This window comes from Tachypleus tridentatus, chromosome 13 (assembly GCF_004210375.1).
Source record: "Tachypleus tridentatus isolate NWPU-2018 chromosome 13, ASM421037v1, whole genome shotgun sequence".
Lineage (NCBI taxonomy): Eukaryota > Metazoa > Arthropoda > Merostomata > Xiphosura > Limulidae > Tachypleus > Tachypleus tridentatus.
Genome location: NC_134837.1, coordinates 21,489,041 through 21,507,683, shown reverse-complemented (window position 1 = coordinate 21,507,683; position 18,643 = coordinate 21,489,041). Strand labels below are relative to the sequence as shown.

Here is an 18,643-nt window from a genome sequence, read left to right as displayed (position 1 = left end):
ATTGAGGGATTTAAAACAAAACAAAACAAACAACAGCTTTGCATTTTGGGGCTGTAAGTCCCTAAGGATTAGGGACAGTTATCATTGTATTGCTTTGCATGAATATATGAAGCAGTCTAGATTTATCAGCTATTTCAGTGATAGAGATAACATCTAAATAAAAATCTTAAATGTGAATTACAAAACCTGAGACAACCAACTTTCAGTGTTTATCACATCTATTAACTAACTGAAGCTTAACTGCAAGATCTGATAATTAGATAGATAATATTCTAATAAATTGATACTTAGTTTGAGACATTCTAAATGAGGTTTCCATGTGTGAAACTATTAGATAAAATCTTTTTTTAAGTTACTATGCCCACTTTAAATTTTTGGACATTAAGAAACTTGTTTGTTTGTATAGTTGGTTTATTTTTTCTTGAGAATTTGTATAAATAGTTGACAGAAAAATTTGTGAAAAAACTTGTATAAAAACTGAATGCAAAATATACATGGAAATAGAGTTTTTAATGTCCAAAAATTTAATTTGAGTGTAGCAACATAAAAAAGATATGTATTTATCAATATGTAAATACTTGTGTAATTTGTATAACTTTATCTTTAGTATCTTCTTTTCAGCTCTATCATTAGATTATACATATCTGTAAAACTCTGGTGTTATTGAAAAATAACAGCCCATTTTGTGTTAAAACTGCATTATCTGATTTTTATAGCACGATACATTCGGTGCATAAGGTGTCCAACAGCTTATCACGTGGGTGAAAGCTGTATTGCAGCTGGATCGGTTATCCTTAATCCAACACACATGATTTGTGCAAATCATTTTTGTCCTAAGAAAGGAAGGCAGTATCAAACACATGTTAATGTCAGCTGGTGCTTCATTTGTTCTGTAGGTATGTATTTCTCTCACTATCAGTTTTAATTTAGATTTTTCCAAAAACGTGTAATTTAGTGCTGTGCATATGTGAAAATTATTTCTTTTTACAGAACTGAAAGGATAAAAGCATAAAATGTAAACAGTAGAGTACTTTTACAAGATGGTGTGTGTCTCCTGTAAGATAAAGTTTGGTTTTGTGTAATTACACTGTATTCAGGTAAAAAGATATTTTGATATTTTCGTATTAGTGAACAAATTAACTGTTATTTTATTAGTTAAGTGTTGCAGTTTTTATCATGCTGACTTTCTATATGAATCTTGGCTTGATGTTTATTGTTAAAGAGACAAGAGAGAGTTTTGAGGAAAGAACATCAGATATATTTTGGAAAATGTAACTGGTTTTAAGATGGTTTAAAATGTACAGATATTAACTATTATAGAGCACATTAACATTTTTTTGCTGTTGAAAACTTATTCTATAGCTTGTATCAGTAGGTGTAGATTTTTAGTGTGTATTCAATTTTATGAACTTACATTTTGTTCTAAAGTGTAGCTTTGCAAGTTTCTCTTTGTTCACTGTCTGCACGTTTTTCTAAATATTACCTTTATTAATATTGTTTGATTAGGAGGAAGTTTGATTTGCTGTGAGTCATGTCCTGCTGCTTTCCATGCAGAATGTCTAGATGTTGAGGCCCCTGAAGGCAGTTATTTCTGTGAAGACTGCAAAATGAGAAAACATCCACATTATGGAGATATTGTGTGGGTGAAGTTAGGACCTTACAGGTATCTGTATAATAAATTTTCATTAGCTGTTATTCTTTTGTGAACTTTAATACAAAATTAACAAATAATGGAATAAGTCAACAGCAGATGTTCATTATATATGGTAAGTATTATGACTCTTGATATGCTGACATCATAGCTGTAGAGTGTCACTTTCTATATCATTAGATGTACTCAGGTAATTTTTCGAAATTTTTGTGCACATATTCCGAGTGTAATTAATGACAACCTTATCGACTGAATGTCCAAAGTTTGTAAATATCATTCTTTACATTGATTAAAGGTTACATACTACAATAGATATGACATAGAAGCTTGTACCAGTGTACTTCGTGTTGATTAATCATATTTTAAGGTTAGATATAGATATACACATAGAGGGACAGAATCTTGAAATATCAAAACAGAATACAATATATATACATAATAGCAATTGAAGACAATATCACAATAATCCCTTTTATATTTCATCATAATATCACAATATTATAAACAGTAAAGTTAACTTAAATCATTATATTAATTTAAGGTGAAATAAACTTTGTCATTATATCTTCCAAGATTATACCATAATAATAACAATAATAAGCTATACTTCTATAATCCCAGAGAGAATGAAATAAACTCAGATCTTGTTAATGAAAAAAAAATTAAAAATACAGTCTTAATAACTATTCATAATATCACTTAAAACACTAACCATAAGTATACTTCATAAATATATGTATAGTAAGCAAACCTCTCAACAGGTTTTAAAACATCAGGTAATTAGTTGGTGTCTTCTTTAATTACACATGGTTATTATTTCATTCTACACAGTTATGAGCATCGACACTGTCTTTAATGTTGCTTTCCTGATAATGGTATCTTTAACTGTATACAGTTTTAATCTTTTGTATCTCCACTGTAATCATTTTTATTCTATGCATCAGTTGTATGTAGTTTCAACTTCCCACTTCACTACACATGAATTTCCTGCTGTATTTTTTGTTTTTGTTTCTGTAGCTTAGATGGTATGAAACAATCTGATTGATGTCTTAGTCAGCTTCCTGTCAAACTTTTCACTCATTTGTTTCACTTCTGGTTTGTAGGTAGTACACCATTGTCATTTTAGCCAAATCTAAAATTTTGCTAGAAAATTTTTAATATTGTGCAGATGATAATCAATTGGTTATGTACTTATAGATTTAAGTCATTCATGCTACTTATTGTTCTTCAGTTAATTTTGTTTATCCAAATCATTTAATTCAACTACTATAGTTTTTCCTGAGTAGGTAATATTTGTATTATTTCTTTTGTGATTATTTTTCTTTCTAAATTTTCCTAACTCATCAAGCTTTCAGGGAATAAATGCTGCTAATTTATCTGATCAGTATAATAGTATATTTAATAATATAATTACAAAGCATAGTGTTATTTGTACTGAGATAGTTTTTTAGAATATTTATGTTTTTTCAAGTACAGTAGCCATGATATCACAAGAGTACACACCATTTTGTCTGTACTGTAAATAAACTTGATAATTTGTTCTTTACCAAATCTGTAATTCTACTTGCTAGTTATAACAATCACATAACCCTTAATCCTCTCACTACAGGAAGATTAGTGTGTACGTGAATTGTTTTTTTTTAGTGTTACATTCAAAATTTAATTAAACTACTTTGTTATCACTGTGTATGAATAAACTGGGCACCAAAACATAGTTACTAAATCAAATTTTAATATATGTTTTAAGTTCTTAATTTTATAAGGAAATATTTTTAAAAATCTCTTTATGAGAATTATTACATTTTCTCTTTAATTGATTTACCATACCTCTCTGAAATATGGAATTTAATGTAAATTACTCATTACAATATAGATATTGCTCAAGCAAAGTATAATTTTCTTAGCATTTAATCTTATTTGTTTACAGAGCCATAAACTAGAAAATCAGACTCACTTGCCATTCTTACCTGTTACATCCTCTTTGACAAACTGCCAGTAGTTTTCTCTGTTTTAAACTATATTATTTGTAACCAATAGAAAGCAAATAAGATATTATATTACATTTTTTTCTTTGTAATATATGTTTTAAGTTCTTAATTTTATAAGGAAAGTATAATTTTAAGTATTCAAATATGTTTAGATATTTCTAAAATAAAATAATCTAAACAACTTTTCACATATACTCTTGCCATCAGCTACATCGTATCAGAAATGAGACACAAGAGTACATAGCGAAACATACATTTCCTTGAAATCCAGGTGACCTTCATGATGTCATTAATCTCTTTATATATCACTCATTCAATTAAACCACTATTCTCAGTTTGTTCCTGAATAAAACAGGTCCACCTTTCAAAAGTGCTCCATTTGTAGAGTTGTTCTTTTCTATCAAGATTTTTTGAACTTGTGTGTTTTTATAACGTCATGAATGTATTTCCAACAATAGTTAGCTCTGCTGGTACTCTCCTACTCATCTTTTCACAAAGTGCCAGTGTTAGAGGCTGGAATGGTGTTGGTCATAAAAGAGTAATAATATAATATGAATGATGTGCTTATATGCAATACCAGGAAAGAGGGCACACTGATGTAGGTAGAGAGTATCATGAGGCAAATATTGGTGAGGGCATTTGAGTGAGGTATAAAGTACTGGAGTAAGTGAGAAATAATCAGACCAATGTTTAGATGGGGGGAAAGGAAGAAGGCCCCATTGGTCAACTACTAGCTATAAGTGTCAGAAGAGGTAATTAGTGTGGCAATACATTTGTAGTTATTTTAACTTTCTCACTACTTGGTGTTTGTTTTTTCTGTTTGTTACCACTAAGTATGTTTTTTGATGACATCTTCTCATAATTTTCACTTTTTTGTTTTGTATATCACCATGAGGAGTGTTAATGTTATTTTATGTAGACCTCTGAACCTTTAGTCTCACTTGACTGTTCAGTACACGAGAGGCATTAGAACTGCACATATTAGACAGCAGCAAGCTATTAAATGTGTCTCTAACAGCAAAAAAGTCTGAAGCTGTATTTCCTTTATCCTTATGGCAACTGCGTGTAATGTCACCGTCATCATGTTTCGTTCCGCAAATAAAAGTAATGGATGAAACTGTGTAAAATTTGACAAGAACATTTTTGAATATACATACTTTAAGAAAAATAAAACATTTGTCATTTAATGTAGTTATTTGTATTCATACTTTGAATAGTTCATCTTTAAGGTGATTTTTTATAAAGTATAAAAATACTTTCTCTCTATCTTACAGTTCTCATATTTCATTTGTATGTTATATAAGACTTTATAAATGAATATCAAAGGTGTTTTAGGTAAATATTTATATTTGAAGGTTAAGGTGCTCGACTCGTAATCCAAAGGTTGCAGGTTTGAATCCCTGTCACACCAAACATGTTTGCCCTTTCAGTCATGGGAGTATTATAATGTGACAGTAAATCCCACTATTCGTTGGTAAAAGAGTAGCCCAAGAGTTGGCGGTGGGTGGTGATGACTAGCTGTCTTCCCTCTAGTCTTACACTGCTAAATTAGTGACAAATAGAACAGATAACCTTTGTTTGGCCTTGCACAAAATTTTGAAACAAACTTTTCAACTCCTCGTAGAAATAAATTAGAATTGCCATATTTTTTGTTATATGTGTAATTTCAATTCTTTATCTTTTCACTTATAGTTTATTTTAAAGTTTTGATTTTCCTTTCAAGTTCTGTGGTTATTATCATTGATGTATGTAAATTAACTGATGCCTACGAGACTCTTCAAAAGTATTTCAACAGGCTTTATGCATAGATTCATTGCTGAAACAAGATGGCTCTTTTACATACCATCTTGTTTATAACTTTTCAAGAGTTGAGAAACAAGTTAAACATACAAAAATTATTAAACTATTCAAATATGATTTTAAAACAAAAATGATACATAATTAACTAAAATGTAAAAGGAAGGCCTAAATACAGTTTAATTGCCTCTTTAACTATAATACATGTATGTAACAAACCACTGTATGTGCTATAGTTGATCAACGAGACAACAGTATGAATGGCAGTTCATGTACACTATTAGGAAAACTAAGTGCCAATTTCAGATTTTCTGTTGGTAGAGTATAGTGTAAATTGAGCTTTAGCAATTACATACATTTTTGTAAAATAAATAGATGTATATTGTTGATCTCCATCAAAGACAACTCAGCTTGTAGACCTTAGAACATGCATGACAGTTAGGTTAAATATATGTATTTAGTGTGTAGAAACACCTTTACATGCTAGCTTGTGTGCTTAAGAGAAAATGGTGCTAAATTGTTTTTTTTAAAAGATTACGCATCATGAGAACTGTAATTTAAGTATTTGAGAAGTTTTTTTATTTTGAAACAATAACTGAAAGTTACACAACATTAAGATTCAAATTATACAATATTATGTTTCATTCATTTTCATATTTGATTGTAAAATATTTAAGTAAATTTTTAATGTAATTCAGTACCATATTCAGAAAGTAATTTAAAAAGGGTGCTGAGGCCATATGGTTAAAACTTAAGTTCTTCATTAATATGCTTAATTTACCTCTGGTAATGGATATGTCAGTGTCATAACTTTTTAGAAAATCTTGCTTTAAAACACTGTTTGTCTCTCTCTGCTTCCAGACATAAAATGAATTATTCAAGCTGTAAATCTCCAAATCATACTTGAATTTAATATTTTTCTAATGTTCTGATGGGGTGCCCTGCAATAGAAGTTGATATATGCTTTCCAAAACTTCATGTATAATCTAAAAGTTCTGGTATATTTCTTTAATAAATGTGCACTTACAATGAAGATCTGTCACCTATGTTGACTAGTAACCAATATTCTGTTCTCTCTTTTTTTCAGTTACCTGCTGGGAAAATCTCATTGACTCTGTATACGCTTTATCGGTAAACTAATGTGCCGTAATACTGTGGGACATTTTTTGTCAAACATGTAGAAACGCATTGCATCTCTGAGATTTGTGAAGCATCTGAATCTGTGTCTCTTGCAGCATGTGTTTCTGTCTTCTTTTTCTGTGCTAGTAGCCATATCTAAATATGTAGTATTTATTATGTGTTTAACTTGGGTAATAACTTTTCAATTTCACAATCTGTTGCTCATTGATTTTTAAATCTTGGAGGAACCATGCCATTTTGTAGTGGGCTGTCGTGAGACAGTTGCTGAGTTTCTAAAACAGTAGTTACTTAAATATTAGAAACATGCAGTCAGTGGCAATACTGAGTAGGTCACCAATGTGAAGATATTTATTCAAGAATAAGGAACACATAGTCTGATAGTGGAGTAAAATACAATATTTATTAATACTTTTATGTACATTGTTACATTAGTAATATTTCATTGTTCTTTTGTTAGAGTGATTTATTTATAACTTAATTGTTATAAAACATTATAATTTCAAAATAGTAAGAAACTTACTTAGAAGTTAAGACTTGCTCCATTTATGTTTTTATCAGGACTGACTGAGGCTTATTTCTAACTGTAGTTGACCAATTTGAGGACTGATTAAAGCACGTGTATATTTGCTTTCTTTCCTTTCTGATTCTTTTTCCAACCTTAACACTCATTTTGTGTACATTTTTTTCACCAGTTTTTCTATTTCTCTAACCTTTGAATATTCTTTGTTTCAGTTTTTCTTTAAAAAGTATTTCAACCATTAACTCTGTGTGAATGTTGGGTTGGAATGTGTGCCACATGTTATTTGAGGAGTTACATTCAAGGTTTTATTAAACAACTTTATTATCAATATATGTCAGTAAACTTGACATCAAAATGTGTTACTAATTCAAGTTTTAGTATTGTATAAATTTAATTTCTTAATTAAAGAGGTAATATTTAAAAACACATAATATTTATTCTTGTGCCATGACCCATTCATGTTCTGAATTATTTTGTTTAAATTATTACATATATGATAGAATATCTACAGTGGTTAACCAGCTAGAAACTTGGACTTCTTACACTGACAAGCTGGAATATAAAATAACAATAATCTCTTTTATTATTTGCTGAGATATTAATATATTTAGAAAATCTAACAGGGAATTCCTGTCCATCCCTTTGTTTTTTGGAAACCATAATTTTATTCACAGCTACTTGTTTTAAATATGCTTATAACCTATAGAAAGAGCAGATTTTAAACCATGCAATCTGATAGCTGCTTGAAAAGTTTTGGAGAGGAAGGCTAGTTTCTAGTAAAAGTTGGAGTATGTCTATTACAGTCGTTGCACTAAACAGAAGTGAAATTTTTAAAATTTGGTTATATTTGGCAAAATGCAGGTTTGTTAGTTATGAAATTGCACTTACTGAGTCATTTTTAATGGGTTATTACATTTCACAACTGATTATATTATTCTTCTACTTAATACAGAGATAAAGTAAAAACAAATTATACAACACTATAAATTTCGCAACTTAAACAAAGGTTTATTTATAACACATGGCTTAAAAAAGCCACTAATAATATACAGGGTGTTCGGAAAGTCACTATGCAGTTTTGTAATAATATTTTATTCAGTCTATTTCAAACCAGCAACTAATAGCAGTGTTTAGAAACAAAATAAGAAATATCCAAGCCTGTATTGATGCCAATGGGGGTCACTTTCAACATTTTTTTATAATTGTCATTCATATCTACTTCCTGTATTCTATATTGAAACATATCTGTTAATAAAATATGTAAGTGCACAGTGACTTTTCGAACACTCTGTACAAATTTTATTTCATTACCAAAATGAACACCACTAATAAAAAAAATTTTATGAATCTATGATACGTTTTGCAAATTCTTACATATAAAAATATTTTCAAATTTTTACATGTGAAAGTGAACACCATTACTACACATGCTGAATTACAAGAATAAATTAAATAAACTGTGATGTATAAAAATGCGTGCAAGTGTTGACATGAAAAAAAGGAAACCAGAATGAAATTACCAAAAATGGGAAGACCTTTCAGAAAACAAATCTTGCATATAAAACTGTGGATATTTATAAAAATGTTTTACTACAAGCCTTGTAGAAAACTTTAAAAAATCTTACTGATGTGACATGTATAAAATTACCAACTGATCTTGACGTATCATTGAAAATAAGCATCATTATTATATGTGTGCAAAACAAAATGAGTCAGCAGGAAGTTTCTAAACTATTTTTTATTAAGATACCTTTTATAAAACTCGGGAAAAAATATCTAAAAAATTCTACAGATAAAGAAAATGCAGAAAAGTTTCACAAACTACTGTTATACATTCAGTTAAAAAGCTAATAAAAATTTGTGCTTGACTTTAGCAATGTAGTTTATTACCTTGTATGGCTCTATGATAAGTGTGGTCAGTGTGGACTGAAGTTTTTCTTTTTCATGGATTCTGCATTCAGTGGCCCCTAAAAACAATTTATAGAAAAGCAACCACATTTGGAAGACTAAACAGCAGTCTCCACTCTATTGTGCCCCTGTACCTCATTTTTTCAGTGTGCATTCTTTGTTAGACAAACCTTTAGGGCAAATTTCTTTTTTTATTCAGAAGGGGTCAGCAGGGCATACTGGCACTCCAAAGTCAGTGAAGAAGCTGCATTCTGCAAACATCTTGGTGGAAACAAAACACAGTGATCTCTTCATAAATTTGAAGGCCATTATGGATATATCTATTGAGGTTACTTCTCATGCTACTTTGAATTCCTCCTGAGAAGTGATTGTTGAGAGGGATTTATGAAACATTCCTGAGTTGAATGTCTTCACTGGTTACTCCAGTGAAGGAGTTTTGCTGTCCAATGTATCTCCACTCAAAAAGAAGGAATTGTGATTCCAGTGAAGGTTCTTTTATTGATATTTACATCACCATATCTGCCTGCCACAGTCAAGGCAGGTATTGCCTTATATTACAGTGTCAGTAGTTTGAACATTAAAAGGCATCTTGTTGTGGTTCTTTCATGTGTGCTCATTGTGGGGGCAAAGACTGATGCTTATGTATGTCAGATGAACCCTCACTGTATCAATTGTGATTGTTCTTATCCCTCTTAGTTAAGATCTTGCACTAAATGGGTGGAGAAACAAAAGGTACAATGTTTATGTACTGTAATCAACATTTCTTACACTAAGGTTTGGAAGTAGTTGTCTCCTGTACTGTCAAGGATATATGCTGATGCACTCTGTTCCACTGCTACACTGGGAGTGCAGACATACCTCTCAGTGTCTCTAACAGTCTTTTTGTCATTATGTAAAAAAATATTTTACCCTCTGTGGATGCTAGACTTGTCAACTCTATCATCCACAGAGGGCAAAATACTAGAGTTGACAAATCTACATCTACTTCTGTCTCTGTAATTGCTTTCAATGACTGCTCAGGTTCATCATCTTTGGCCTCAAGATGCAGGACCATTATTCATTCACAACATTTGGCACTGAAATTTTCTTTGTCTGACAGAGATCTGCTTAAATGACCCAGGGTAACTTCCAAGGAGGAAGACAGATCTCTTCCATTAAAGAAAAACATTATTAGTCACAAGTAAGCAGGTTCTCCACCAAGTTTTCTCCACTAAATAAAAATAATAATTTGATACAGTGGAACTGTGGAGGTTTTTGTTCTAATTTGGATGACATTATGGTTTTGATTGCTTGCTATCTTCCTGTGTCTTTCCTTACAAGAAGCATTCCTGAGACCTGCTAATGCTGTCACCTTTTGACAGTTTTTACTTACACAAGAATAACAGGTTGTTTGATGGATGAATTCATGTAGATATGGCACTGCTGATTGACCATAATGTACCCAACTTGTCTGTTCCTCTTAAAACATCTCTAGAGGCTGTAGCTGGCTCTATATCTTTGAGTTGTATCATTACTGTTTGTTCTTTGCACCTGTCTTCCTAAAAGACTTGTGACCAATCAAATCTTGAGTTACCACCTCCCTCTTTCACATTGGGAGATTTTAATGGATGCACTCTTTTCTTGGTTGGTGTTGATATTGATGGAAAGAGTTATTCTGTGGAGCAAATGCTTTTATATCACACCATTTCTTTCTTCAATACTGGTTCTATTAACTATTTTTATACATCTAGTCAGTATTTTATTGCTATTTCTCTTTTTTTTTTTAGGTGTGTAACAGTGACCTATGATACAGTGCTCATTTTCCTATCATTTTGAAGAAGGCTGACCATGATCAGTGCCACTCTCTCAGAACCAGATCCTGCTGTCATTCATCTTCCATTTATTAACAGCAACATGGAGGGAGGTAGTAACTGATTGTATGTGGCTTTGCCACGCTCTTTTTCTTGAAGATACTGGACCCTGTCCACCATCAGGAGTTTGGCTTTGCTCAGGGGCTTTTCACACTTAGCCATCCAGAGTGTATAATCCAAGGTTCATGAACCTGCTTTTCATCTTCACTATTTATAACTTTCTTTATAATATGTCACCAAGCTTCATTTTTTACAACAACAGTTCACCTGGATTTGTTTTCCTTCCTTGGTCGGCTGTGCTCTTTCAGAATAGACAGTCTGTCAAATTTTCCTTTTGACTTTCATTTCCATGTACAGCTGGCTGACTTGGATCTGTCATTGGATGATGATGTTCAGCCCATCTTGCCATGGCTCATTCCCATCCACACATGGGACCTTTCTTTGAGTCATCTGAGAAAGTCAGACACTTTCAGTTGGAAGTGTTGTCTCTTCGCTTTGTGAAACGTCTTTCAAAGTATTTTTCTGCACCTGTTTTCATGGATTGCTCAAAATCAGATGATTTTGTGCTCCTGTTATGGTTTGTTGTAGCTTGGTAGTTGCTATGATCCCTTCTACATTTTTTATCTTTACTACTAAGGTGTATGCCACTTTTTTTACTTTGGATCACATAGAAGCTAAGCAGTACAGTAAATGTACAAATTAAACCAACCCTTTTAACTCTCTGCTCATTCTGTAATTGCTTAATATTGGTTCTCATCACTATTCAGAAACAACTGGCTCACTTTTCACTGTCTTCTACCATCTCTCCAATTTTTCTGGATTCCTGGCCATGTTGATATTTGCAGGAATGACTTTGTTTACATTAGAGCTAAGTTTGTTACAGTCTTGCCTCTGCAATTTATGGACTATGGTTCTGTGATCACAGCATGGCTTTGAACCTACTTGCAGTCAACTTCTTGTTGTGTGACCTTCTAGTTTCCTTGAGGATCAACAGTAGGAAGTTGTATTATGTAGGTGACATATTGATCACTTTTTTCCTCTCATCATGTGGGATTGATCCAGCAGTGTGTGATCTTTGTGACACACAAATCACAATTTCTTACATTTTACTTTTGTGCCATTGTTATGAATGTTAGTGATGGTACCATTTTAGATACGTGTTTTCTGAGGGCTTACCCCTGATGTTGGACAGTACCATTGGGTGATGGTAACACTGTCCAACTTGATTGTGTTTTTATTTTTTTATGGACTATTGGCCTTTTACTTCTATTTAGATTGTATCTAATTTGGGGGCATTGTTTAATTTTTAATTTGCTTTTTTTTAGGTTTTATACTATTTTAGTTTTTCCTTTTGTACTAGTTGTTTGATGAACATAGTTCTGTTGCTTTGTGCCATAAAACTCCAAATAACCAACCAACCATTCTTTACCTGAAATAGTTTTCTTAATGCCTATACATTGTTGTTTGTCATTTGACAACTATGATTATTACTTATTATAATAAGAGTTTTTGAAATCTGTGAATATTGTAACAATCTAAAAAGTCTGTTAAAAATTGTGACCATCTTACCTCAAACAAACTAAAGTAGAAATTGAATCAACTGCATACAGAACATCAAAGGTATAAGTGAAAAACATGTAAGTTTTCACTTGTTGCTGTACAATTTCAGTTTCTCAACAGTCCTTTCAATTTGAAAGTCCAAGAACTTAAGTGTGCATAGGTTTCTTATTTTACTTCTTAAGGTCAGTAAAACTCACTTTCAATTTCGTAGCTCATGTTAGTTAAGAACTCTGTGTTAGTTTTAGCTTCATGGTCATGCTGTAATTTGTTGCTTTGTTGTTAAGGGAGGAGGAGTGTTATTGCTGTACATAGCAAAGCATAAACAGAATTGAAACTATTTCTGTTAGAAGATAAAGATTTTAGGCTGTTAATTTAATTAACTTTAAACCTCCCAGTCACTACTGAAGAGTAAACTACTTGTTTACACAGCTTATTTCATATTTTGTAACTGTTTTCTTTTTGTATTTAGTTGATGTTTTTAAAGACTGAAATGAACTATGCTATTATAGTGGTAAAAGTATGAAATAAAATATTTTGCTGCAAAAACTACTCATTTATGGTGTTGTAGAACAGCATTTCTGAAACGTTTTGATACCAGGAACTGGCTCACTTCCTCCCTAAATTATTTTATATCACTAAATTGCAAGTACAAGAAAAACCATTGTGATATACATATGCATATACCGTTCCTTTTGTTTGTTTGTTTTTATGAGATACTATGACCTTGTAAGATGGTTGTGAAGGGCAGGACTGATTGCTCTAAGAAACATTGTTCTAAAGAGTATGCAAATGATTAACTCAGTTAAATGTTCATAAATAACCAGTCTCATACTTAGTAAAAGTACTTTATTAAAAAATATTTTATTATGTGTGTAAAAAAGAATTGTAATGTTGACTAAAAGCTTACCAAAGTTTGGTATGTGAATACTTAATAAATTCAGAATTATAATGAACATTGCTTTGTATAGATTCACAAAAATTAGTTAGAGTAATGGATGGATGTCATGCTTATAAATTAAATTAATATTTGATATTTGAAAGATCACATCTTAATTGATGTATTTGATGAGTGATTTCCCCATTTGTTTTAACTACATTTATTTCACTGAGAAAAAAATGTTAACTGTTTCACTGATTGTTCACTAAATACTAAAGTCTTCTAGAACAAACAACTTGAATAAAACATTTCAAAAGAAGAGTTAAGAGTTATAATCAAATGTAAAGTTGTTTTTTTATTATAAATATCACATGATTTTAAACTCTAGTTAATATGTATCTATGTTTATAAAATATTTAGAGGTAGATTACACAGTTAGCTTTAACTGCAATTTTCTGTGATGCAGGTGGTGGCCAGGAAAAATATGTTACCCATTATCTGTTCCATCAAACATTCAGAAGCTGGAACATGATATTGGAGAATTCCCTGTCAAGTTTTTTGGCTCACATGAGTACTACTGGACCCATAGAGGACGGGTGTTTGTATTCCAAGAGGGGGACAGGGGAAGCAAAGAAAAATTCCCATACCGACATTTAGCAAAGGTTTTCCTTAAAGGTACATACCTTTTAGAATATTAGAGGAAAATATGAATTGTATGTGTAACTTTTTTTTTCTTTTCACTTACTTTATACAATAGGAACCAGCAGTGATGTAAAAGGCTGTTGAAAGGGAAGTAGATACACTGCATTTATTATAAGTTTAGTTTATTTTTTAATGATATGCTTTGTCAAAGTTTTAAAATAAAAATATTTATGTTCAGAAAATGTTACTGTTTTAATTGTGTTTTAAGCATAATACAAGTTCACATTTTTTAGAGAAAATGTAGAATAGATTTGTCTTATGTGAAGAAATTTAGGTTAATATAGTCTTTGTTAATTTTTATTCAGCTGTGGAAGAGGCAGATATAGCTTTCAAAGAGTGGCAAACAAGTAGAGAAGCTCGAAGCTTGGAAGCAGGGAAATCATCTAAACCCCCAATTTTTAAATATATAAAGGTGTATAAAATTTTAAAGATGATATTGCTTTTGTTTCTGTTCAGTCATTTACAGTATAAACTGTATTATGTCTTGTAAAAATACTGTTAATTAGAAAAAGGTATAACAACTAAGTAAATGTAATGAGCTAATTTAAATAATACTTGATACTTAGGTTAGAGATATGAGACAGTTGGTTAAAAATAAATAATTCATGCAATTTATAGAGGATTTTCTGTATTTTAGTAACATTTTAGTATAATCTTTGTCCTTTGAGAGTTCACTGATTTTTCTGTTAGCTGACCCTGTGACAGTTTATTGGCTGAAAATTAACAAGTTAGTTATCTCAAAGCTCTGTCTGAATGTATGAGACTCAACCCATAAACAGTAGGAATGTTGAGGTAACATAATAATTGGTGATGGCTGACATTTAAGGGTTAATCACTTATGAGTAATACCTTTATATATTGTGTGTAAATCTAGCTTTTAAAGGCCTGGTATGGCTTGGTAGTTAGGGAGTTTGACTCACAATCTGTAGGTCATGGGATTAAAACCTGTCATTAAACATGTTTACCCTTTTAGCTATAGAAGAATTATAGTATCATGGTCAATCACACATTCATTGGTAAAGACTAGCCCAGAAATTGGTGGTGGGTGATGTTTACTATCTGCATTCTCTCTTGTCTTTTACTTCAAAATTAGGAGACAAGTACATCATTCATTTGGCCTTTGATTAGTTTTGTATGCATTTGAACAAACATGCAAATAACATTTTAAAAGTTGAATGTTTGGGCTTATTTGTTCAATATTTAATCCTATGTGAAAGACAGGATGAAATAATGCATTTTATAACTGTTTTATAGAATTAAATTTAAAATTTCATTAACCATTTTTTTATGGGCTTCGTATAATATAAACAAGTTCATCTAAACATTTGCAGATGTTAAGTATAAATTTTGATACAGCATGTGTATCTTTACAAAATATTATAGACCTTTTAGTAAATATTACAAGTATTTAGTATGCAAGAAAAGCAACAGATTTTTAATGAAATATTTTTGCTAAAGATTTGTTTGTGAAGATAGTCTGTTTCATTACTAGTCTGAGAGCAGAGTGATTCATGTTAAGATTAAAACAACTATTCTTCATCTCAAAAATTTCAAATACAATTTGCATAATTTCTAAAACTCCTAAATTCATTTCAAACATTTATTTTCAGTAAGACTTTTTACTTCATGATTTTTTCTACACTCTGTGTGGTGTCTGTCACTTGACCAACCATATAACCATCATAAAAAAAAGGAAATAAATATAAGTTATGCCTTTTTCATACCAAAATGACTGCATATTATAATACAAATGTTTAGTCAAAGTAGCTTGAGTCTTATAATGATATATATATATATATAATTTTTTTTTAATTATACTGACCTTCCAGTCATGCCTAGCTAAAATTACAAAACTTGCATTGACATTGTGCATGCTCACTCAGGTCATGTATCCAGTGATATAAAACTGACCTTTACTCTTCTCTTTTTGGCTGTGTCCTAGTGGACTAGTATTTTGTAATATACAGTCACATTTCAGTTATTATACATTATACATGTACATAGATTATTACTATGTAGAAATAAATTATTTAATTATTTTTTTTGAAATATAGGGCAATAAATTAAGAAGTAAAGCAAACAATTATTTCTTCTTGCTACAACATTTGTACTCGGTTGCTTTTGGACATAGGTTGTTGAGCCTTTTAAAGTTTTGCACATGGAGGATATCAAATAAAATTTTTTACGGTTTTATATATATACAGTTGAACAACTAAAAAAAAAAAAATAATTGCAATGATACCATGAAATTCCACTAATTTATTAAGCTTAGTAACTAAGATGTATTTTGATTTTAAAAATATGAATCTGTGAATAAGCTACAATGTTCTTTCAATCCAAAATTTCAATGAAGTAGAGTGTCTTTAGACTGCTCAAAGTTTCATATTTCTTTAAATCTAAATACATCTTAGTTACTAAGCTTATTTCTAGGGACATTCTAAGCTGTTAATTCAACACATAAACCATATCTCAGCAAAATAAAAAGTTACGAGGTTCTTATTTTATATTATAGCTTGATAATTATCAGTAATTTGAGTTCTTTATTTGTACAAAATTATAGACTTAGTATTTTGACATCACAAACATCTATTTTTAAACAGTGCTACATTAAACATACCATGTGACTCACTGAAACATGTATTCAAATGTGTTATTTTAATATTTACTGTTAAATTAAAAAATTAACTCATATATAATATTAAAGTTTGAATTATAATCTATAATTTCATTCCAAACTTATTGACATAAATTATAAGATAGTAGTTCAATAAAATATTGAATGCAAGTCAACAAACTCGATGACATGGCCTTTGACCTCTGATCTGTAATTTAAATGTTAAACTATTTTGTTGTCATTGTTTGCTAATATGCCTGATATGAAAACATAATTTATAATTCAAATTTTTATGTAAGCTAAGATTAAAGATATTTATCCAGTAGCTATGGAATTTTTATTAAGGTACTTATAGGTTATTTAGAAATCCAGGTATATTATAGTAGTTTTGAGACATTCAATTTTAATTTCTGATATATTTTTTATGTTTGAAAATAAGTTTTTGAAAGCTACAGGAATTATTTTTGTACAACAACAAAATGCAAAGAAAAAAACTAAACCATGCACCAGAGGGCAAAAGATCTCAAGGCTATAAAATGAGTTTAATTTCTTGGGTTTTATGTATATTTTTTATTAATTATCAAATATTTTTGAACAAAAATGTAAAAATTAGAGACTTGTGAAACTGAATGAGACAATATAAAAATAATTAAATATGAACATTTTTTCCTAAGGAATGCACCAGACTTTCATGTTGTTTGTCATTCGTGATCTTTACATACATTACCAATAAAACAACATAAAAATTCAACATTTGGTCTTTTACGAACCATAGTTCTGTTTTCATTATATGAAGAAATCCAGTTAGAATACAAGTAACTGTTTGTTTTTATTACATAATTCTACATATGTCAAACATCCTTTTGTAAAAACTGCTCTACTTTGTCACTGTTGTATATACTTTTCACTCCTTGTATGACTTGTTATGAACCAACCCCTGGCAGTTACATCTCATTACAACAATTATACAATATGAAGGAACTGAAAATAGTTGTTCTTTATATTTCTCTGAAAATTTTCTAATTTACTTTTTTTGCAAAGAATTATCTCAGTGGTTTCTGTACAATTGGCCTGACGTTGTATTGTTCAATGGTGCATAAAATATTCACTGTATTGTACTTCATTAGAGATTAAATGTAAATCATTTGCAACTTGACTAATTCATGTGAATTGAGCAGCAGAGCTGGTAATTTTCAGTAGAGTTTATGCTGTTGATCTTGTATAGGTTTGTGCCTACCTAATATGATTTTCCACTGCAGAATTATTTGATTACTCTAAAAGTTAGATACCACTTTAACACATTATATGAACATCATTGCAACAGTGAAAATTAAAAAAAAAATTGTTGTCTGTATTCAGTTACCAATACAGGGTGTCCCAGAAATCTGGACTCATTATATTCTTAAGCAAACACATTTGTAATGTCAGTTGTACATATTTCTTGAAAGAAAATACTCTGCTGGTATAGTATACCAAGAATTGATGACATGCAGTTTGGATAATAAATAAATTAAGAATTCATTGTGTATTTTTCTATATAGGTCCAAACTTCTAGGACATTCTGTACATCAAAGTGTAACCTTCATTTAAAACTTTAATTATATGGAAAGTAATATTTTACATATAAATGTGATAGAGTAGATTAATTAGTAAAACTCTGATCTAGATTCATAAAACAACGTTTTACCTTTTGTGAATTGTGTATTAAAAAAGTTATGAAATATTTTCCCAGTTGAGGATTTGAATTCTAAAATTTTTGTGGGAAAATATATTTGCATGCAATTGTGAAATTCTTGGAGGACTTTTGTATGCTTTTAAGCTTATAATATATTAAATATAAACTGACTTATATACCTTAAAATACTTTATTTAATGTGAAGACACTTTTCATAATTTAAAGTAAAAGTGAAGTAACAAATGTGTGAAGTTTAACATTTAAAAGTGTTATTTTGTAAAATGAACCAAGACAGAGTTATACTAATGAACTCAAGATAGTAAAGTATTGTAGATTTTAATCATGTTTATGAAGAGTATGT

General features: G+C 30.3%; 1 protein-coding gene across 7 annotated transcripts in view; it reads left to right on the top strand.

Annotated features, from left to right (window-relative positions):
* Window positions 1-18,643, top strand: part of LOC143240146 (histone-lysine N-methyltransferase NSD2-like) — a 109,845-nt gene that overhangs the window by 79,228 nt on the left and 11,974 nt on the right. For all 7 annotated transcript variants that reach the window (XM_076482099.1, XM_076482095.1, XM_076482101.1 and 4 more), the window contains 4 exons: window positions 717-896; window positions 1,507-1,663; window positions 13,758-13,966; window positions 14,299-14,405. In XM_076482099.1, the coding sequence (XP_076338214.1) occupies window positions 717-896; window positions 1,507-1,663; window positions 13,758-13,966; window positions 14,299-14,405 (653 nt within the window). The remainder of the gene's footprint in view (window positions 1-716; window positions 897-1,506; window positions 1,664-13,757; window positions 13,967-14,298; window positions 14,406-18,643) is intronic.